The sequence below is a fragment of the Squalius cephalus genome, assembly GCF_949319135.1.
Source record: "Squalius cephalus genome assembly, chromosome: 13".
Lineage (NCBI taxonomy): Eukaryota > Metazoa > Chordata > Actinopteri > Cypriniformes > Leuciscidae > Squalius > Squalius cephalus.
Window position 1 is genome coordinate 26,415,289 of NC_137134.1, and position 24,195 is coordinate 26,439,483.

General features: G+C 37.4%; 2 protein-coding genes across 5 annotated transcripts in view; one reads left to right on the forward strand and one right to left on the reverse strand.

The window, feature by feature from the left end:
- LOC307169790 (uncharacterized protein) overlaps positions 1 to 24,195 on the reverse strand; it is a 98,022-nt gene that overhangs the window by 24,474 nt on the left and 49,353 nt on the right. For 3 of the 4 annotated variants that reach the window (XM_079890611.1, XM_079890612.1, XM_079890613.1), the window contains exon 4: positions 23,740 to 23,881. In XM_079890611.1, the coding sequence (XP_079746737.1) occupies positions 23,740 to 23,881 (142 nt within the window). Of the gene's footprint in view, positions 1 to 18,101; positions 23,882 to 24,195 lie in introns of those variants that run through there. The other variant, XM_079890610.1, reaches the window with a different exon arrangement.
- Positions 10,474 to 15,715, forward strand: LOC307170369 (uncharacterized protein). The gene is made up of 13 exons (XM_079891460.1): positions 10,474 to 10,701; positions 12,314 to 12,420; positions 12,499 to 12,667; positions 12,763 to 14,058; positions 14,147 to 14,183; positions 14,263 to 14,384; positions 14,468 to 14,590; positions 14,670 to 14,735; positions 14,820 to 14,908; positions 14,981 to 15,086; positions 15,171 to 15,276; positions 15,355 to 15,410; positions 15,492 to 15,715. The coding sequence occupies exons 1-13, from the start codon at positions 10,495 to 10,497 to the stop codon at positions 15,582 to 15,584; spliced, it is 2,577 nt and encodes an 858-aa protein (XP_079747586.1). The 5' UTR covers positions 10,474 to 10,494; the 3' UTR covers positions 15,585 to 15,715.

Consider the following 24,195-nt stretch of genomic DNA (forward strand, 5'->3'; position numbering starts at 1 on the left):
GTGTGTATATATATATATATATTGTATTTAGGCCTATCTATCTATCTATCTATATATATATAGGTCTATATTGTCTAATTTATCATTGTAGCCTTATTTAAGTTGATTTTCTGTATACTGTGTATTTATTTTTGGACTAATAGTGGTTAATAAAGTCCAATAATGGTATGAGAGAGTGTCAGTGGTAATATCATTGTGTTCCTATTGGTCAGTGTTAGAGGATCTGTGTAACAACTAAGGCTTAGCCTGACAGTTAGCCTGCCCTGGACCAGGCTAGTTTCCCAGCATAAGTTGCCGGGGTAACTGAGTTTGAACTTTAAGTTTGATTTATGAAACCGAATCTACCAAAAATAAGCCTGACTAACCGAAATAAGCCTGGCTTATACTCTAATCTTGGTTTATGGAACAGCCCCCAGCTATAACCACTTTAAGCTAAGGGATGGGGATAATTCACCCAAAAAATGAAAATTCTGTCATCTTTTACCCACCCTCATGTTGTTCCAAACCTGTATGAGTTTCTTTCTTCTGTTGAACACAAAAGAAGATATTTTGTAGAATGTTGGTAATCAGACAGTTGATGGTAGCCATTGACTTCCATAGTATAGGAATGAAAAATACTTAAGTCAATGGCTGATTACCAATATTCTTCAAAACATCTTCTTTTGTGTTCGGCAGGAAATTCATACAGGTTTGGAACAATTTGAGGGTGAGTAATTGATTTTTTTGGGGTGAACTATCCAAAGATGGAAGTTTTCCAGATGTGAATATTTGAAGAATATTTAATAACTTCTGAATAATTTACAGTTAAAAGAGGCAATCACCTGGTTCTCTTGAGCATGTGTGTTTGAAAATTAAGTTTTAAGTGTGTGGTTAAAAGTGTGTGTTTGTCTTGTGGCGATTTGGATTTCATTGTAAACACAGTTCTTGAAAAACAGAGATATCTGAACACGCTAAAGCATTTGTCTCTTTGTATCTTTTGTGCTTTCTTTCAGAGCGTTGAACAGGAGGATGAGGTGGTGTACGCAAGAGTCGTCACGAGACGTTAATAAAAAAGAAAAAAATTGTGATAAGTTTCCTGCTAGAGAGGCTCCAATAACTAAAATTCTCCCGATAGCCCATTATTCACAATGATATCTGCCGATACCTATAGTTAATGATATAATGATACTAATAGTTTGATTTTTCTCTCTCCTAAAAATTGCTGCAAATTACAGGGAGCTCTCTTATTTGGTAGGCTATATTACTATAATATTAGAGGTTAAAATTAACAATAGAGCCCAAACTGTTGTATTCAACTGGTGTTTATTTTTAGATATAATAATTACACTCAAATAAAAATGTTAATGTTTGTTTAGGTAGTTTTCAAAAACACTTGTCTTCATGGCAAATTTATTCAAACATATCCTGCCACATAACTAACAGTAAATCAGCTCCTCTCTAACTAACGAACTAAACATTGGATAACTTTCCTGAGTTGAATACTTTCATTCCGCAGTTGAAACATGGATCGATTTGATGGCACATGATTCATTTCAGTAAGTTGTACTGTATCTTTCAACATACCTTTTGATGTTCATGTGTTTTTCATGCTATAACTTGAATTAAAATGTAAAATTGACTCGAGCTTCGCCGAATCCACACAGCTGCTTGAACGCTACAGCGATCTCACATCACATTTTAGAGTGTCAAAACGGCATTTATTGTTTGAATTTCGTGATAAAAGGGAAGAATTTGAAAGCTGAGACTTTTTCTTATCAGACGTAATAAAGCACAGAGCTCTTTGTGATTATTGGATAGGAGGTTCGCTACAAACAGAGATTGTCTTATTATAGGGAGATTAGAGAGTCTGTATCTCTTACAATACCATGGGAGAAAGAGTGACGCTAACTTGGATCACGTGAGACACCTCAGGCCTTCGTGGTATGGCAGTGACCTCAGAGCCCGCAGTTCAACGTTTTTATGACAGTTAGGGCAAAAAACAAAACAAAAACATAGTTAGGGCTGTCCGGTTCCTTATTCTGGAATCGATGGCAGTCGCTTCCAAGAATCGATTCCTCACTGTTGTTTTCGATTCTTTTTTTTTTTAGATCCTAATCTCGCCATGGCCCATGACTAGGACAAAGGTCGTTGAAAATTGCCTTCTCATAATGTGAAGCTTTATTTGTAATATAAAGATACATTTCTGAAGCCTCTTCTCCATTGATATCCAATTAAATAAAACCATCTAGCGCTAGCATTAGTCGTTACGCTTTTTTGTCTAAAGGTTGCAGACATGCCTTCCAGTGGCTTTGGCCATAAATAATGTTTGGTGTAGGGGAAAACCACAGGCCTGGCAGCCCTGGCTTGAACTACGGGTGATTCATAGGGTCAAATAGGTTAAAGCTTGCTATTTTTGTAACAGTTAATCATGCGTTTTTGTCCTGTCTAAACTTGCCCTAAATTCAACACAACATAAACTGTAAACTTGTCCCTCAAATCTGATTGGTTGATTGGAATGTTATTCTAGGATCAACAAAGATGTCGATCCAGGAACATGTTGAACTTGGTGAAATCATTTGTGCACACTTCAGAATCTCGCCGGGAGTTGTAGACGATCTACAACTTGTTGTACTATTTGTACCGGGTACTTTTTGTCTGCTCTTTTATGAGTACTGTGAATTCAGACATACTTTTGTCACATATGGTTTTTCACCTACTATATAGTAGGGAAGTATGCAATTTTAGACGCAACCTTCTTTTACGTCTTTCAATCGGCTTGTTTTGAAGGATGCATCAAATGTATCCTTCGTGTCCTCCAATCACCCACAATCCTTTGCATATAATCCAATTCATGAAAAAGAATTAGCAGAAAATTAATCGGCACAGATCTCATCCAATTTCACTATGTAATGCAAGACAAATAACTCATTTTGGAGATGAAGGCAATAATTTTTTGTTTTGTTGTAAATTAATCCCATAATGCTAAACTGTGCATAAAGTGATCCACTGGGAGATCACAGATGGTTGTCGTTACCTGTACTGAAATGATAGAAAGACAGTTAATACAAAGGTTTTTACAATAAAGTATTTTTCAAATGCACTTAGACTGTCTCATTCTAGCATTTAATTCTAAGGAAGACTTTAGTCAGCCTTCAGTTTCCCGAAATCACAGGGAAAGAGGTGCAAGCCTCGTCTCATTAGTATTGCCAGATATTGAATTTAAAACAAGACAACAGCCCAAAATAATCCAAAATAAATCCAAATGCTTTATATTAAAGAATAAGACAAAACATATTGCAACTTGCACCTTCCTCACTTTAATAATTCCATAAACTTGATCACTTTATGAGCCAAACTCAAACCACATGCCCAAAGATGCTTATAATAAGTGGACATGGCAACACTTCAAGAGAGGACTCTGCAAAGTAGCCTTCCAAGAACAAACCCCTTACACACACTTTTAGGGGATTTATACCCATATTTAAATGCATACAGTATGTCACTGCTGAAACTTTACAGTGTGTACATGGCCGAGTTTGAGATAATTTGTGTTCTTTCATTTTAACGTTTGATTTATTTGGACTAAAGGTAAAAAGGTTGAACATCATAAGCAGCCTAAAACATCTTTACAGCTTAAAATATCTACAATTGTTTCCTGGGTTTAAGAGTAAATGTCAAAACCTCTGTAGAAATCATTTTAAAGCTCACCTCTGTGGCCTAGTCTAGTCTCTTTGTCGATACACATTCATCTTCATTTTAAAAATTTCAATCAGTCATCTTTTCATTTATTTTGAATTTTTATTTGATCATTATTATTTTCTAAGTATAGGCTTACAGTAGGCTAATGAAGACCTAAGTGTAAAAGGCCATTAATGTGTAAAATTCTATATGCAAAGGCTTATATAAAGGCTTTAAACACTTTTCAAAAATGTGTGGCCCTTTTCTTGAACATTTCCATAAGTGTATATTGTGCATAAACTGTACATACTGCCAATTATAATTAATTATAATTAACTTTTTATTGGAATTTTAATGCTATTATATATATATATATATATATATTCTCATCTCTTATCATTTAATCAGTTATTGCTAATGTATTTCTTTTTAACTAATTGGCTTTTTGTTTTTACTTATGAACAACCAGCCTGCAACTTTACTAGCCTAATTTAAAGGGGCCATGTGTAAAAATTGAGGTCAAAATATCCCAAAAATGAGCTACACAGATCAAAAGAATGAGAAGAAATAAGGGCGATGATGTCATTAAAAAAATGTCAAGCTATAGTGTTGCAGAGATATCAACCTTAATTAGCATTAGCATTACTAGCCACGGCCCGACAGGTGTCGTAATACCAGTTTCGGCCATGGGAGGCGGTATACGGGCAACATAACCACCAGCCAAACATGCCATACACGAATAACTCGCACGGCTTGTAGGCGTACTTGAACCTGATGTCAATCGTGTGGAAAGTACAGCCCACTACTACATTTCAGTTCAGGGAAGAGAGCGGAAGGATGGCTGAAGCCCTTGGCAAGAGACCCCTACCACCACACAAATAGAATACAAGCACAAATAAAATCAGATAAGAAAAGGAGCCGAACCCGAGTAAACATCGGCACTGCTTTCCATCGCTGGAGACAACTGATGGACATGAAAGAAATTAGGTTCGACTCCGAACTTGCAACATTTCTTTTGGATTGGCAAGTAAGATGTGTTAGTATTTCGCTAGAAGTTTGTTTTATATGTTTGTGTAGTTTTTTCGGGAAGTTAACATAGAAATGTATAGAGCTCGGGATCGTTGCGTCACGCCGCAATGCATTGTGGGAATCACGGTACGGAAGTAGATTGTACTGTATAGTAGCGTATAGTCAGAGGTGTCAAGTAACGAAGTACAAATACTTCGTTACATTACTTAAGTAGAAATTTCGAGTATCTATACTTTACTTGAGTAATTATTTTTCAGATGACTTTTTACTTCTACTCGGTTCAGATTTCGTTTGGCACAGCTACTAGAAAACTAGTCTCAGCCTCAGACGTCACGCCCACGGAACGTTGGCTAAACGTCTGATGCATATGGTACACTTAACTGGAAACACTTCAGGAATGTCGAAGTCATCATCTGATTGGTTGAATTTTATCGGATTTCCGGTGGGCGCGAGTGTCGCGTTTATTTTCGGTCAGCCGGGAAACAAAGCGCAGACGTGTGATTGCGGAAGAAAAACTGTTGTGTTTACATGAGTGACAATGATCATTTATCAAGATCAGCTAAACGTAGGATTCTCAAAAGTATACGTGCACGAACAGATCAATGACTTACTGCTTGTTTTCTTCTCCTTCTTTGATTTTCTATGCTGACTGACTTGTTGCATGCCGGTGTTACGGTTTATCTGGTGACCGTGTTAACTGGTGACCAACTTCCTGTTCAGGTCATCCGCTGCAGCAGATTCGTCGATTCGGAAAGTACAAACTGACGCGATATTAAGCTGTCTAATAAAAGCAGACTTGCTCGTTACATGCCTTTCGTATTCTTGTGACGATGACGAAGTATTGCTATGATCTAAAAAAAAAAAGAAAAGAAAAAAAAAGTCATTTTTCCACGGGGTTCGAACGCGCGTAGAAAAGCGATCGCTCCATGCGAACACCGTGATAAACATGTTGAGCTATCTCACTATACTATCAGGTACTTGCAGAATGTTGGTCTCAATTCACGATTTCATGCTCGGCGTGACTATGCAGCTGTCCGAATCAAAACAATGTGCCCGTGTTAACTTGTGACCTCTGTGTGTTTCCTATTACAAAAACTCACCATGGCGGATTTTGTTTAGAAAATGTATACTACATGGTTTATGACTTCAAAGCACATTACATGGACTCTAGTCAGACAGTGGTACATAATTGTGGCTTCTACAGTTGTATAACAACTGCTATGGTTAAACTGGTTATTAATGAAAACATGGTTCTGTGTCGTCAGATAGGCTACTAGCTAATGTCTCAGGTGATGAATATAATAACGTTAACGTTATTTACATGTTGCTTTAGACGTTATTTTAGCCTAAAATTAATTTAGAAACATATGTGACTTCATTTACTTTGTCGTTGTAATACTGAAAGATATGTAAACGTCACATTGTAGTCGAAAATATGTTTATTACATTGTAAAGGTGAGTTAACAGCTATGTCATGTAATTATAGCAGTTTTTGGAATGGCAAGTTTATTCTCAGGTCAAAGTAGTACTTGTTATGATTGTAATTAAATAATGACATTTTTGGTATAATTGATTACAAGCAGGTATTAATAAAAGTACCTTTTCTTATACACTCCATTTAGCCTAGGTCAAACAGCCTACTTTTGTTTCTTTACACGAACACACCTGCATTAGCCTACAGTTAGCACAATCTTATTTTTTCCTGCCAAAACAACAATTATTTATTTTGTTAAATAAAGGGAAAAAAACTATTATATAAGCTAACTATCAAAATATAGCAAACCCACACTCAAAATGGAATCAGTCTGTCAAAACACAAGTTTCCGATTGAACATGACCATAGGCTACTCAATCAAAGTGCAATGTGTGTCGAAATAAAAAACAATTGATGGCATTATGAAAACTGCATTATTTGTCATGTTTCACTTCTACCTGCAGACAATACGAAATCCATATATTTTTTCCCTTTCTTTTCCCTTTACTTTAAACCTCTCTAAATTGTTTGTTGACTATTTCATGTGTGCAGCTTTACAACATACTATCTAAAAGTGAATAAGTCATTACCTGAATGTACAGTCCGAACCTGCTTTTTGGGGGTGTCGGAGTGTTGATCGGGCCCATATGTGTTGATGGTGCCCCCTTAGTTTTGCCCTACACAAACCGCATATTCTGCATATGGGAGAAGTGGTACTGGAGTCGGTGTAGTAAAAGCTTTACATAAAGTTTTGATTTAAATGAAAACATAACATTGCTGACTTTGATCAACAACAAATCTAACATAAATGGCCTTTGGTTACTATGGAAGCTATTTCCCGTCATGAATAAAAAATGAGTAGCCTAATTGTGAGTTTTATCTCAAAATTCAGACTTTGCTAAAAGAAAAACAACAGAATGTGAGATATAAAATAGGAATTGAGCGGGAAAACAGTCTGAAATCTGACAGAAAAATATACAATTACCCTTTTATATGTTCAGTTCAATAAATAAGCTTATAGGTTCCACATAAGGGGGGAAAACATAAAGATGCAGTCTGGCACACATTCTGCCCTCCAACTGTTCTTATCCCTTGTCCTGATCTATGACTCTCCTTCTTAACCTATTCTTGTCTCTTACTCAGATGTTTCTCTCTCTGCTTCTCTGTCTTGTGCATCCACGCTTAACAAAATCAATTCAAAGACTGTTTTTTTTTGTGTGTGTGTATGTCCAAGTAATGTAAAGAACTTCAACACCTGACTATGTCTCTGACTGAGAGTGGAATCGGCTATTTCTCAATATTTCACTGATCTGTTATCTAAAATGGCTTATCAGGTGTCTCAATATTTTAAGATTTTCCAGTACTTCTGAGCTACTGTTGTAGCTTTATACTATATTACAGTCTTGGACATAGGTATTAATTTCTGACAAAAAAATTAAGCATAATTGTGTGAAAACACAATTTTAGCATTTTAGAAACTTCTTAATTCACTGAATTTTTGGTCAAAACAACATTAACTGTGTTAAGGCTGGTAGCACTTAAAAATTTAAATGACTAAGTTAAAGGATCATATGGTTTGATCATACATTTACAAAAAAGACACACTGTGGACAGTAATGAAACAGTGGTAATGTATATAAGGAAGCACGCCCCATAATAACCGGTAAGTCTGTATGTTGTGATGCAGTGGTACATTGTCAAGGGTGTTCTTACATGTTATATGTATCCAATACATGTATAATGCAAATATTTGACACTGTAAGCGTTCCAATTGTATATTATAAAGCCCATTAAAAACAAAATTAAAGGCCATGAAAAAATGTCTAATAATTGTAAGTGACACGTCTTGTGGGAGTTTTCACAATGCAACCCTTTAAACCACTTAAAATGGTTTATGCATTTGTAAGAATTTTGCTGTAAGAAAATATCTACAGCCGTTGTTCATTTTACAGGTGAGTGGATTATAACATTGGTGACAGTACAATTCTTTTGAAACGCAAGCACTGGCCAACAAATTCCCAGTTAAATCATTGTTCACAGATGCTTTAAATCTGGGAAGACATTAAGCACTTTCAAGGCAATGTTGACTTCTGCAATATGTTATAACTAAAATATGTAATATATTTATCCAAATATATGTCATATGAACAATCAAAATGCTGCTGACACATTAAGAAAAACAACATTGTCATGACTTCTCATGGGTGTAATGGGAATTGGGCATTTGGGTTGTGGTCTTATTTAAAACTATGATGTTCTTAGCATGTAAATCTGTAATAATGACAAATGTGAGACACTGACAAAGACATATTGAGGACCAATAAAAAATATTATATTTGCAACAATAGAACAAATGTATACAAAGTACAGTATACTGTAGTGAAAAGTACTGCAACCTATTATTATTACACATTGTTATTACTGCAAGAGAAATGTTGCATATATCTAATTTGTTGTTTATAGTGGTGTCTATGTTCACTATGTTCATTGCAAATTTTATAAAGCCTATGTTACACACTTACATGCCAACCACATCCCTGGGTTTCAACATTTGATTAAATCCTCTGTCAGGATGTCATTAAATCTGACTGCTTTATTAACCTGTAATGACATGTTACAATCCTACAAAAAGTGGTAGTTTGCTCAGAAAGGCCTAGCAAACCTTGACAAGTTGATTGTCTTCAAATCAGCTGTCTAATAATTGCCTAATCATTTAAGAGATGCATTCTTGTTGGAATTAAGTTGGCAGTTTGATTCTATGCACACAATAGCCAATTACCACATGCAGATGCTCCATATTATCCAAAATGAATCAATCACTTGACAAGCATATATTTCACCCTTTCACACAACTTTGTGTAGTGAGTTGTGGTGATTAACTGAGTAAACGTCGATAGTTGTGATTTAATGAGAGAACGTGTATAGTGCTGATAGTGCCAAGAAGTGATTGTGAGGTGACTGAAGGTAAGGCATGTAGATTTACAGTGTACTATAAATATATAAATGAAAAATATGAGCATTGCTAAAGAGGGGTAGTTCTTTAGATCAGTGGTTCTCAATCCTGGTCCTGGGGACCAGGGGTCCTTTATCTGTAACACCCAGTTCAGTTCAGAGCTCTTTCCTAACAAGATGATGATCTGAATCAGGTGTGTTAAATGAGGGAGACATACAAACTGTGCAGAGCTGTGGGTCCCCAGGACCAGGATTGAGAACCACGGAGCAGTGGTTCTCAATCCTGGTCCTGGGGACCCACAGCTCTGCACATTTTATATGTCTCCTTTATCTGACACACCCAGTTCAGTTCATAGAGCTCTTTCCTAACGAGATGATGATCTGAATCAGGTGTGTTAAATGAGGGAGACATACAAACTGAGCTGTGGGTCCCCAGGACCAGAATTGAGAACCACTGCTTTAGATGGATCCTGTTAAAGTGAGGGAGCTCAAAAATGTTCTTCTCCATGGAACTTATCCTCCTGGATGTTCCAAACAGGAGAAGTTCATTATTAAAAGAAGAGCTGAAAGCTATATAATGAAAGGTAAGCAATTATAGAGAAAGGAAATTGCCATTTTAGTGGCACAAGCACAGGAAGTTTCCTGAGCCTTTCTGTTATCCACATTAGATGGCGTGCTTCACTATGTATGCCAGAGGCGTAAGCGAGGCCAACATTTGGCAAAAGTGGTCACGTCACCAGAGGAGGCAAATGATGTTTTTGTTAGCTTTCATGCCAGTGATCAGGGGGGTCATTGTGGTATGGAGAAAACTGTTCACGCCATCAGCACCAGATTCTACTGGCCTGGATTGGAAGGGGACATCCGCAAATGGGTGAGTTTTATTCCAGCTTAATTATTTTGGTTATACTTTATTTTAATGTGTCCCTGTTACAGTGTAATTACAGACTTAAGTACTGTGTAATAATAATTAACTACATGTACTTACTATAGGGTTAGGGTGGGATCAGGATTTGGTTGAGGGTTAATTGCATGTAATTATGCCTCATTTATAGTTATTACTATAGTCAATACATGTAACGTGTGTAACAAGGACACATTAAAATAAAGTGTTACCATTATTTTTGGCACATTATTTTAAACCCAAAGCACTACATCACTTAACACATTACATTAAACCTTGTAGATAACGCAGTGCCCTGAATGCCAGGCCAGAAGGTCTACATTGAAGGAGAAAAAAGCCTACATGCCAATAGAGGTGAGTATACCAAATGACAGTGATGTTGCACAATTGTATAACATGTATATTATCCTTCTATATGACTTATACAAGCACCCCCCCCCCCTCCCCCTCCCAGATCACACAGCCTCTGGAACTGGTGGGAATGGATTTAGTTGGGAAATTGAGTACAACCAAGAGGGGGAATCAATACATTTGCGTAATGATTGATTACTTCACCAAGTGGACAGAGGCCTACCCACTTAAATCAAAGTGTGCAGCAGAAGTGTGCGAGTGCATTTTAGATTTTTTCTACAGATTTGGAGCTCCACAAAGAATTTTAACAGACCAAGGCAAAGAGTTTGTCAATAAGGTAACAGCTTTGTCACCTAAGTTGCTTTTGTTGTTTTAACTAAGCTTAATTAAGTTGGCTTGAGAGAGTCAACTTACTGATATTGTACTTAAACATATTAAGTTGGCTTGAGAGAGCCAACTTACTAAAATCCTATTTAAACTTATTATTATTATTATTATTATTCTTACTCAAAAAAATCTATATGGATCTCCTCCTAGAGCTTTAACTCTACATACTCCAAACTCGGCTCAGACTGATCTGACTCGAGTTGCTATATCTTTTCAGACTGATCGGACTTATGGTTTTCCTACAAATGACGATCAAAACTCGGAAAAACTCCCATTGACTTAACATTGCGGAATGTTTTCAGATTCAAACACAAAAATTTAAATCTAAACACCTTGAAGACTAAACCAAACTGCCGTTCTATATAGTATATGAGCCAATGAGACTCATTTAAACTAATTAACTCTAAACTCATACAATTATAAACTAATTAACTTAAATTTAATAACTAATTAACTAATAAACTCATGAATTCATAGACTTATGAACTCTTAAACTCATAAATTAATAAACTCTGAATGCTAAAACTCATAAATTAATCAACTCTGAACTCTATTCTCATTAAAACTTATAAACTGTAAACTCAAAAACTCGTACACTTATAAACTCATCAATGTATCCACTTATAAACTCTATCTATCTATCTATCTATCTATCTATCTATCTATCTATCTATCTATCTATCTATCTATCTATCTATCATAAACTTCAAACTACTTTAAACTTCAAACCACTTTAAACTTCTTAAGTTTATGCTTCCAGCTCCCAAGCAACTCCATAGCAACCAAACTTGAGTACCCTAGCAACCGTTTTGCAAGACCTATATCTCTGTATCAGAACATCGTATAGAGATGAGGTTTGGCTCTTTTGACTCATGCTAGCAAACAGCACTTCCAACATGCTACTCATGCTAGCAGTGAATATCTACATGCTAATAGCGATTAGTTAAGTGCTAAATCATGCCAAGATCATGTTAAGAACTCCATAGTAACCATCTGTGACAATTACCAACCACCTAGCAACACCATAGCTACCAGCCAGAACACCCTAGCAACAACATATCAACCACCCAGAACCCCCTAGCAACCACCCAGAACACCCTAGACACCACCCAAAGTAACCTAACAACACCATAGCAACCACCCAGTACACCCTAGCAACCCACTAGCCGTTAAACTTCAAAATAACTTAAACTTTAAATTAATTTAAACTTTATACTGATTTAAACTTTAAACTAAATTAAACTTCAAACTACTTTAATCTTCAAACTACTTTAAACAAATTTAAACTTCATTACAAATTTAAACTTCAAACTAAATTAAACTTCAAACTACCTTAAACTTTAAACTACTTTTAACTTCTAACTACTTTAAACTACTTTAAACTATTTTGAATAAATTTAAACTACTTTAAACTAATTTAAACTTTAAACTATTTTAATCTTTGAACTACTTGAAACTTCAAACTTCTGATCCAAACTTGCTCAAGCCAACTTAAAGATTGTCTCGACAAACTTTTTAATCTAGTTCTCATTTGTAATTATGCGGTACTGTTATTTCCCCAGATTAATTTTGACCTTTGTCAGAGGTTGGGTATTAAAAGGAGCTTGTGCTCTCCATACCACCCACAAACCAATGGCCTTGTGGAGAAAATGAATGGAACCATTCAAAGGTGTGATGCTTACCTGGATTGTTAAGATGCATAATCTTAACAGAGATAGTAACAAGGATAACATTATTTACCTTTTAGAGTTCTAACAAAGTTGGTGGGTTCAAATGTTGAGAGCTGGGACCAACACCTGAAGGCTACTTTATTTGCCGTTAGGACTAAAAAGCAGCTCACAACACAGTTCTCTCCATATTATCTAATGTTTGGTCGGGAGGCAAGATACCCTTCAGAGCTTTCTGAAAATTATGAGGTGGGTTCGTAAATGTCAGATGCATCTTCTTTATACTAAATCTTGCACTGCTGATATCAGTAATTGTACGAGTGTTTGTGTTTTGTATATTTCAGATAAATGATGATAAGGTGGAGAGAACAGTGGCATCCGAATCCTTGACAACTGGCCTCCAAGACCTGGCAAAAGTGCACAATGTGGTCTTGGAGAATGTTGAAAAGGCCAGAGAAAAGGTGAGGAAGAGAAAGGCTCGGCAGGGGCAGGATGACAGATTTGAAGTCGGAGACAAAGTGTTGCGCAAAAACATTCGCGAGGAACAGCGAAAAGGAGGAAAAATGGGTAGTGCCATGCTGGGTCCTTTTACCATTACTAAAATTGAGGGTAAAGGTGTGGACCTAGTTTCGGAGAAAGGAAAGGCCATAATAAAGGTAAATGTGGACCACCTTAGCCATTACATTGAGCCAGAGCCCAGGTTGCCACACAAATGGCCTAAAATGGCTACCATGGTAATTCCTGTCCAGTCCCCTCCTACATGCACAGTTGAGTGTTTCCAGTCCCCACCTGCCGAGTCACTCCAGTCCCCACCTACAAAGTCACTCCAGTCCCCACCTACAAAGTCATTCCAGTCCCCACCTGCCGAGTCACTCCAGTCCCCACCTGCCGAGTCACTCCAGTCCCCACCTGCAAAGTCACTCCAGTCCCCACCTGCAAAGTCACTCCAGTCCCCACCTACAAAGTCACTCCAGTCCCCACCTACAAAGTCACTCCAGTCCCCACCTACCGAGTCACTCCAGTCCCCACCTGCCGAGTCACTCCAGTCCCCACCTACAAAGTCACTCCAGTCCCCACCTACAAAGTCACTCCAGTCCCCACCTACAAAGTCACTCCAGTCCCCACCTGCCGAGTCACGCCAGTCCCCACCTGCCGAGTCACTCCAGTCCCCACCTACAAAGTCACTCCAGTCCCCACCTGCCGAGTCACTCCAGTCCCCACCTGCCGAGTCACTCCAGTCCCCACCTGCAAAGTCACTCCAGTCCCCACCTGCAAAGTCACTCCAGTCCCCACCTACAAAGTCACTCCAGTCCCCACCTACAAAGTCACTCCAGTCCCCACCTACAAAGTCACTCCAGTCCCCACCTACCGAGTCACTCCAGTCCCCACCTGCCGAGTCACTCCAGTCCCCACCTACAAAGTCACTCCAGTCCCCACCTACAAAGTCACTCCAGTCCCCACCTACCGAGTCACTCCAGTCCCCACCTGCCGAGTCACGCCAGTCCCCACCTGCCGAGTCACTCCAGTCCCCACCTGCCGAGTCACTCCAGTCCCCACCTGCTGAGTCACTCCAGTCCTCACCTGCATGCCCTGTACAGTGTAAACAAACAGCAGCAGGAACATCTCAGCAGCACTCTTATGTAAGTGGAATATATGCTATGTAAGATATTACCCTCAAATTGTCCACTAAATAACATTAACTGAACGTTTCATTTTTGTTCCACACAGGCTCCAAGTGGTACACTACATGATGCATCAGAAAGGCGTAAGTTTTGTTGGTAAGCTTTTTAAAATTCAATACAATAATTTCATTGTATACTAATATATTATTTTATTTATTTTAGTGATAGAGGCTATCTGGGCTGGGAAGAAAAAGGGTGTTTTGTGGAGCATGATGGGGCCCTACAAAATTTTTTCCAGAAATTTGAGGCTTCATCTAGCACCTGGGAAGGAGCTAGAAACTGAGGTTATTATGTTTCCTTATAATCAAATGGGTTTGTATTGGCTGTATAGAAATATACATAAAGATGACTATGCTACTGTTTTTAGATAGTAAATGCATACCTCACCAGCTTGGTGAAGCAGTACACTACAGAGTCCAGAAGAGGCTTTGTAGTAGACTCCTACCAAATGAAAGCCATTTGGCAAGAAAGTAAAAAAGGACTGAGGAAGGTAAGCAGTAAGCACCCTATTATGCTTTATTGACCATGTGGAAAGGTGTATACCTTGACAGTCATCTGCATTGTTTTAGTTGGATCCACTGGATTATGATGTGCTAGTTGGAGGCTTGTGTTTAAACAAGCACTGGACACTCATTGTAAGTGCCTCACAACATCATAGCATCAACTATTCCTTATTAAGATCAACAATTTTTTTACATGTGTGCTATTGCGTTATCAAGGTTATTTATCCAAAGGAAAACCGATCCCTGTACATAGACCCATTTGGGGCCAAGTCACTGGACATTGAGAAATGCTGTGATGTAACTAGGTAAGTGTTCTTTTTATCATTATTTGCTTCTATTACTGAATTCAATTAATGATTGACATGTACAATTTATAGAGCCTTCATGAGACAGAAGGGTGTCAATATATCAGAGTGGGCATGTGCCACAATAGAGCATCCACTTCAGATGGACGGCACATCTTGTGGGGCTTTGGTGTGCAAAGTAAGTTTAACTGCATGTTTTGTATTTGTTGTCAGCTATATATTAATTTTGTATATTGTAACGATCAGTTTGTTCTTGTAACAGCTAGCTGAAAGAGTCCTTTTAAATGACCCTGCAACATTTGAAACAAATGTTCAGGGCATACTGTCAGTAAGGATGGGAATAGCCAAAAGGCTCCTCCATGACACTGGTAAGTAAAAATCAAATATTTTGCGTTTGAGCACAATGCTATTTTGTCCATTAATTCAACACTTACTTTTTTACACAGATGACCTGTCAGAGCTCTGTAGGGCTTGTGGGGAACATGCTACACATGAGCTGTGGGTAAGTATAAAAAAGTAGGATGTTTCCACGTGTCTAAATATATAGGCTACAGACACTTTAACTCACTAATGTTTCCTTCAGATTCAATGTAGCACATGTGACCTGTGGTTTCATTGGAACTGTGTTGGCCAGCCTCCCATCGATGATGATTTCCTTTGTCCTGCTTGTGTGTAGACCTATTTTTTTTGTCACCATTGTCTCACTACTTTCCTTTCCTTATTTTGAAACAGTTTTTCATGTCTGTAATCTGCTTTTTTATCAAATGTAATTGACTTTTTTTTGCTTATAAATTAAAGCATTGACATAAATATATATTTGAAACTGTTTTATTTATGTAGTGTCAGTTCCTTGTACAACACAATTGTATTTTGTAGAGACACATTTTGTGGAGCATTGACTGGAAATGTTGGTAAATGTGACCATTACCTATATGACCTATCTAAGTCCATCTAACGTTTTTCTTTAATATTAACATTTTTATCAGGCTCCTGTGTATAGGTTTCTACCAAAGTACCAACATTTCTAAATGGGCTGAGGCAGGGATATAGTGAGTTTGAAGTGAAAGCATTTGATAAACGTATACTATGTGTTGAGAGCATTCACTCAAAATTATTAACTCATTTTTGACATAGGTGGCTTTTAGAGGCTTTTGCATCGGAGGTGTTCATATGTTAACATTGTGGCTAAGAGGCTGGATGGGCAAAATGACCCATCTCAAATTTGTGTCAGTGATGACTATTCGTAGCCTAGTAGTGTTTTTGGTGTTCTTTAAATGTTTCTCTTTAAATCGGCTACACTTCAAGCCTAAATGAGGGACCGGTTTGACCATATGAACATACAATTACAATGATATATATATATACAGTATATATATATATATATATATATATATATATATATATACACACACACACACACATATATATATATGTGTGTGTATATATGTGTGTGTGTGTGTGTGTGTGTGTGTGTGTGTGTATATATATATATATATATATATATATATATATATATATATATATATATATATCGCCTAACGTTACTGAACTTAAGTCACAAGGTAAAACGTTCACACTGTAGCATGTATGTGAAACGTTTCGACTACAGGACAAAGTTTAAATATTGTTTATATAGAACCATGTTTTCATTAATAACCAGTTTAACCATAGCAGTTGTTATACAACTGTAGAAGCCACAATTAAGTACCACTGTCTGACTAGAGTCCATGTAATGTGCTTTGAAGTCATAAACCATGTAGTATACATTTTCTAAACAAAATCCGCCATGGTGAGTTTTTGTAATAGGAAACACACAGAGGTCACAAGTTAACACGGGCACATTGTTTTGATTCGGACAGCTGCATAGTCACGCCGAGCATGAAATCGTGAATTGAGACCAACATTCTGCAAGTACTTGATAGTATAGTGAGATAGCTCAACATGTTTATCACGGTGTTCGCATGGAGCGATCGCTTTTCTACGCGCGTTCGAACCCCGTGGAAAAATGACTTTTTTTTTCTTTTCTTTTTTTTTTTTTTAGATCATAGCAATACTTCGTCATCGTCACAAGAATACGAAAGGCATGTAACGAGCAAGTCTGCTTTTATTAGACAGCTTAATATCGCGTCAGTTTGTACTTTCCGAATCGACGAATCTGCTGCAGCGGATGACCTGAACAGGAAGTTGGTCACCAGTTAACACGGTCACCAGATAAACCGTAACACCGGTCTGTTGTTGTGGGGACATTTCCACGTCCCGAAATGTGACGCTGAATGAAACGAACTGTAATTGGTTGTTTGACATGTCGGTCAAACGGCCTTATGGGCGGGCCTTGGCCAAAGAAAGCTGCTATGAATTCCAGACCTTCAGCCGTCAGTCTGAAGGTCTGGCTACGCGAGACTACTAGAAAACTTACAACTGTCAGGCAGGCTGCTCACGTCACATCCACGTTGTCAAGCTCAGTTTGAGTCTGCGCAGTACGCTTGGCAATCAGGAAATGAGGGCTTCTAATGTGCTTCACTTTCTCTCCGTTGAAACCTATGGGGTCGCTGTGTCCAGTTTATATACTGTCTATGGGAGAGAGTGGAGAAGAGCAGCGGCAAGCTGAAAAATGAATGTCGATCTCGGGTAGTCATTCACGATAAAAAGTCGAGTTTAGACCCGCGACATATATAAGAGCTGTATGACGTTGCCTCTGAGTGTTTGTTTATGTGAACAAGGTTGTTGAAGTGAGTGTTAAAACAAGTTATCTGCCGTTTTCGTGCGTGAAGCTTGGAAAAAACCTGTTAGTTTCAGTAAGTTTCAGTCACGGATGAGTTACATACTTTAGTGTTTTCTTTATTTAAAACAGTTTTTGTTTCATTTGTTCAAACGAACTTGAAACAGTGAATGCTGCTGATCGTGTGAAGAAAAACGTTCGCTGAGTCGTCGGATAGGGTCGTGTGTTGTTCGTCTTCTCATTGCGTCTCAATCAGCTGGGATTGCGGCCTCGTTGAATCAAGCTGCCGTCGTCAGGATCACGAGGACAATCGCTGAGGGTGTGAGTGAAGAAACAGTACCCTGCCATCCATTGGTCATCATTCAGCGCCTCATCCACGAACCAAGAGTGGTGATGTACAATATTTGCCTATTTCTACTGAACACTGGTAAGCAAACCATAATTTTCTGTCAGTGAGTCATCAGAACTGAACTGTTCAATCGTGCAGTTATTTTTGCTGGAACTGTGATCAGTGAAGTTTCCTGAAAAGGGATTCATAGACTTTATTTTGTGCATAACTGAACTTTTTGGACTCGTGAACTCATAAATGGACTGAGTATAACTTTTTCCTTTCTTTTTCTGGATTTTTGAATTGGATCTTGGATTTTTGAGCCGAAGTGAACTTTCAAGTGAACTTTATTTGAAAGGTTGAGTTACCTGAATGTATCTGTGAAACGTTTCAGTACTAAGTACTAAGTCAGAATTGCGAGATATAAAGTCGCAATTGCGTCTTATAAAGTCAGAATTCTGACTTTTTTTCTCGCAATTGCGACTTTTTATCACGCAATTCTGACTTTATATCTCAGAATTCTGACTTTATATCTCAGAATTCTGACTTTATATCACGCAATTCTGACTTAATAACACATAATTGCGAGTTTATATCTCGCAATTCTGACATCTTTTCTCAGAATTGTGAGATATAAAGTCCAATTCTAAGGGGAAAAAAAAAGACGGGACTTTTTTTTTTTTTTTTTACCTTAGAATAGTTTATATCTCACAATTCTGACTTTATAACACGCAATTGCGACTTTATATCATGCAATTCTGACTTTATATCACGCAATTGGGAGATATAATGTCAGAATTCTGAGATATAAAGTCGCAATTGCGAGAAAAAAAGTCAGAATTCTGACTTTATAACACGCAATTGTGACTTTATTTCACGCAATTCTGACTTTATATCTCGAAATTCTGACTTTATATCTCAGAATTCTGACTTTATATCTCGCAATTCTGACTTTATATCACGCAATTCTGACTTTATATCTCGCAATTCTGAGTAATAAAGTCAGAATTGCGAGATGTAAACTCGCAATTGTGAGATAAAAAGTCGCAATTATCTTTTATTTTTTTTATTTTGTGGCGGAAACAAGCTTCCATAGAAAACAGAACCATTTCAATTTATGCAGTAAAAAATAAATGTTATTTTTGTTTGTTAAGCTAAAACTGTTTATGCTAATTTTGAGTCACTTATACTAAGGAGTGGGGGCGTCTTACCTATCCTGTTAGATCCGGGGAGGGCGGGTTTTGCAGTCAACTGGGTTCAACTACAGTTTTCTACATACACACACTTCAGGTAGCTGCCGTGTATTGAGTAAATCCTGAAGCCCACCTCGCCGACTCTTGAGCATTACACATTGCAACAAGATAGACACCACACACAACAAGCAGCTGTACAAAGACTAAAAAGCATTGGGTGGGGGGACTAGGATCCTGTTGCTCACTCAGTCTTCCTTATTATTAGTGCTGAATATTTACCCCACAAGGCAGTGGCATATTTCCCTCCGCCACATTACCTTGCTCATATTAATCAGTTATCATAACTTTATGATATTATTACCTTAGGCCACGGGATAATAGGCTATTCTGTCCAGAATTGATAAAATACCCTAATCTCAATTTATCGGTGGACGAATAGTTGATAAAGTGTTAAATATTAATTCTGAATAATTTGCATATTAATTCGGTTCTTATTCCCTGTAATTCAATCCCCTTTGAGTTATATTGATCCTAATTCCTTTATTAATCTTACACCAATGTATTTCTTTTGAACTAATTGGCTTTTTCTTTTTACTTATGAACTACCAGCCTGCAACTTCACAGCCTAATTTAAGTCCCACAGTGAGCTGTGTATGACTCACTAGAAAGAACCGACTCATAAAGTCATTCATTTGTGAATCACAATCGACTGGTTGACCTCATAGACTGTAAAAAAGTCCCAACCTGTTGATTACACGCAATAATTTAGAGTGTTGCAATATAACTGACATGCTAGTTAAGCTTTTTTGGTGGAAGTATAAAAAAAAATTGGATTGCAAACATTACCAAATATGACAAAATGTGTATTTACATATTTATAAAAGAGTAATTTGGACTAATATTATCAACATTTAGGCATTAAAAGTCAAAATATTACTGTAATGTTGATAGCGTCTGTAACATTAAAACTCATAAAGCTGCTTGTTAATCTCCTGACTGGCAGCACTGATGATCGCCTCGCTTAGATAATTTACATTTAAAATTATGCATACGCTTTTATCCAAAGCGACTTACATTGCATTTCAAGATACACATTTACATTCTTATCAGTTCTTTCTTTCCCTGGGAATCAAACCCATGATCTTGCCATTGCAAGCGCCAATGCTCTACTGTTTGAGCTACAGGAAAGTTACACAATAAAATGAAAGATGACATCTTTCATGTAAGTCTACATTTTTAAAGTTTAAAATATTGACGATCTTTCTTAAGTTCAACTTAACAGGTATAATTTTTCTCAAAACTGGCGCCTGTCCATTGAAAATAATCCAGGCGGAAATTCCTTTACACTACTAATCAGAGCCGGATGTGACGACGTGTACTTTGATAAAGGCCTATAGTTTTCTCATTTAAATGTTATTCTTCAGTAAAAAATTTCTGTTCTTTGTTTATGGTTATTTACTTACAGTACTTTTTGTTTTCTCTTTTACTGGTTTGGTTAATTTGATCATTTATGTGTTTTTTTTTTTAAAGCTGCAATCCATAACTTTTGTCATCTCTGTTTGAAACATACAATTGCAGGGTACTTGAAGCCATTTTCTTGATGTGGTTTAAATTCTAAATAACTGCTATAAGAACAAGCTACAAATGAAGCACCATTACCAGTACTCTGACTTGCAATATAATACCTGTATATTCTTACAGACAGACATTTCCAGTGAAATCGGACCCGACAGCTCAAATTATAAATCATTTTTATAAATGTACCGTTGCGAATCGGGGGAAGTTAAGGCGACTGGGACACTGGGAAAGGACACTGATCTTTCATGTACTTGGCTCAATAACTGATTTTTGTAAATTTGTATGCAAAAAAAGTTACGAATTGCAGCTTTCCTTAAAGGAGCTGTATGTAAGAAATGTATTTCAATTAATCATAAAATGGCCCTGATATGTCACTAGACATTAAGAAATCATGTTCATTTCAAATACTTATATCACTGACAACAGTAGTACGGCCAGGATATTGTCATTTAAAAGTGATAGTTGCAGCCCTCAACTGATGTTGATGTTGTCATGTTGTGTTTTGGCCTGATGCCCCACCCTCCACCTATCTACCAATCACAAAGTTAGTTGTGTTTCAGCATCCGGGTTGCCAGCTCTGCTCTAGTTACCACAGCTGCAGCTACAAACGTGTCGGCCTACGTTCCTGCTGGATCCTGCAGCCTATCTGGCAAACTGGAGTCAGGGGGGAGGGGAGGGGATACACCGCTCTGCAGTAATTTGAAAGTGATTGCAGTACCAGTTTTGGCCACAATCTTACATACAGTTCCTTTAAAGGTGTCATGACCCACATTTTGCATTTTTCCACGAGAATCAATGTATGTTATGATTGCCTAACGATTATACACTGGCCGGGAAGCCGATATTTAAAAGTGAAGCGTTTGTTTACCTCAGGGTTTGTAAAATATCCCACGTGCACGCGCACTCAAATACGAGATTTTGATTTCTACCCTGGATTGACGTCACGACGGTGGAGGATATGCCATATATGGACAGCGCAGCAGGAAGCTCTCCCCCTCTCCCCCTCATTTTCATTCGGCAAAGAAAGATGGAGACTACTTCAGAAACCTCAGCACAACAGGAACTACCAGACAGTGACATTAGTGTACGCTGAAATAAAGTCTTTCACTTCAGAAAAACTGACTTTCTTGTCCTGTCAGCCGTTATCCTGTGCTCGGAGCGCACACTCAATACACGCGTAAATGCGGAGGCGCCCGCGCTGTGTATGGCCTCACTGATCAAGGGCAAAAGAAACTACGAGCATGCAACGCCGTTACGTTGAAAATTACACGAAATAAAAGTCAAGCAGGTATGATTTTTTTCATTATATTCAACAGGAGCAGTTTCCATGTTTCATTAACAGTACTTGTTAGTATTGTGTATTCACCATGGTAACTGTTGTTTCCATGTTAACCCCCAAATGCCTAATAATAAGCCCAAATAAGTGCACCTATTCATCAAAAAGAAAAGTGTAACAAGTGTACAAAAAAGTAGGTAACAATGCTTGTATGCAAACGAATGACTAGATGATTTTGATATATCTGTCAAATTACAAACACTGCTAGGAGTAGACAAGAGGGAGATTGTGACATTGACACTTTGATGCATAATGTCCACTACAGTGTCAGAGTCAGGATGGTACTTTAGCAAATAAGCCACTTCACTAGACATTAGTGAGTCATCTAATACACTGTGACTCACTGAAAAGTACATAAACATAGTTTTACATATGATACATTGTTATTATGAAGTTTGCCCTCAACGATAAACAGACAAGAAAATGATACAGCTATATTTTCATAGAATTGTATATTAAATAACTATGACAACATATCATTATTATATTTTTTTTTATAGAATAGATAAGGATAGATAAATAAAACAAACAGTCAAGTAATAATAAACAAAGAAAAACATCTCGTTACATGTCTAAAGAAGAAAATATTGAATGTCTAAATAACCACAACGTGAAACAAGGCAAAAACACCACATGATAGTAAACGTTTATCTCAATAACCGCTGTTAAGCTGATGAAAAAATTACACTACATCTCCGTTAATGTAATTCTATATTTAAATAAAAGGTAAACCTATGCGGGAGAAAATAGCAACAAATGTTTTAGCTCGTTACTGATGTTAATGTACGTCTCAGTCAAAATGATTGTCTTTACCATTCAGAGACCTCTTGATGTAGACGTCCATCCAACAACTCAACATCTTCACTTTCTAGCTCTGGTTCGGAGTCCGGCTCAAACATGTACGGTTGAATCCCATAGGTCGCGGCAGGGTCTGGTTCATTGACAACTTGCGCCATGATGTCAGTTTGTAATGATATGCTAAAGAGTTACCTGCGCTGTCAACCCCCCTCCTTCCTGCAACCAATCAACGCGCCCCTCATTTGCATTATTATAATGACCGTCCACGACAGCCAAAAAATCGCATCAGATCTCGCGAGACAATAATGCCTTTAGAAATAAGGGTCTGAGGGGCTCTGTGTTGATTTTTTTTCCACTTTTCTTTTTTAGAAGTGCCTGAAAGACTATAATAGAGCATTGGGTACCAAAGTTAAAACAACATTATGACTCCTTTAATCGATTTTACAGCCCTATAACCAAGAGTGTTGATTCGATAGCCTTTTATATAAAAAAAAGTCTTATAACTGCTGTTCATTGGAATGCCTGCTTTCAAAAGAATGCGAGACAAACAAGAGATATTTAAGCTTTTTTAATTTTATTTTATCATTGTGAAATGACTGACTGACTAAGAATACCCACATCAAGTTTCTAATTTTATGGGGACTATTTAGAATTTTTGTGCTAAATATAGGCTATGAATGATATAAGTTTGAAACTGCAACAGTGGTGGTAGACTGAGAAGTAGAGGAGACGTAACAGCAAGGATCCTATTGTAGACTGTATATGGTGAATCAAAAAAATTACATTGTTTTTAGAGCTACGTAATGGAAGGCTCAAATGCTTTAGGTAGGTGAACTACAAAAACAAAATTATGACATAACATTATAAGGAATATCTTACCTGGTGTCATATCACCCAGTACTGAGGGCAGTTTACCCTCTCGCTGGGCATATGGAAGAATTCTTTCACTTATCGTAGTCCAGTTTTCAAACAGTTTCCTCGCTGCATCAGGAGGATACAGGATACAGAAATCTTGTGAAATCTGATACATTTTGAAAACATAGAAAACACATATAACTAGAACAATACGGTTAAAAAAATGTGCTTGCAGAAAGCAAAGAACAAAGTACTAAAAGATGTTAATTTGACAGATTATCAGTTAGAAATTAAAGGAAAAACCAACATAAAATGTCTTAGTAAAGTTTTGGTAATCCAAATGCCACCAGAACAGCTTGAGCGCTCATTTGCATTGATTTGACAAGTTTTTGAATTTCTTTTACAGAGATGAAACATCCTTCTTCCAGAAGATATTCAATCTTTTGGTGATTTGATGATGGTTAAGAATAACTTGTTAGA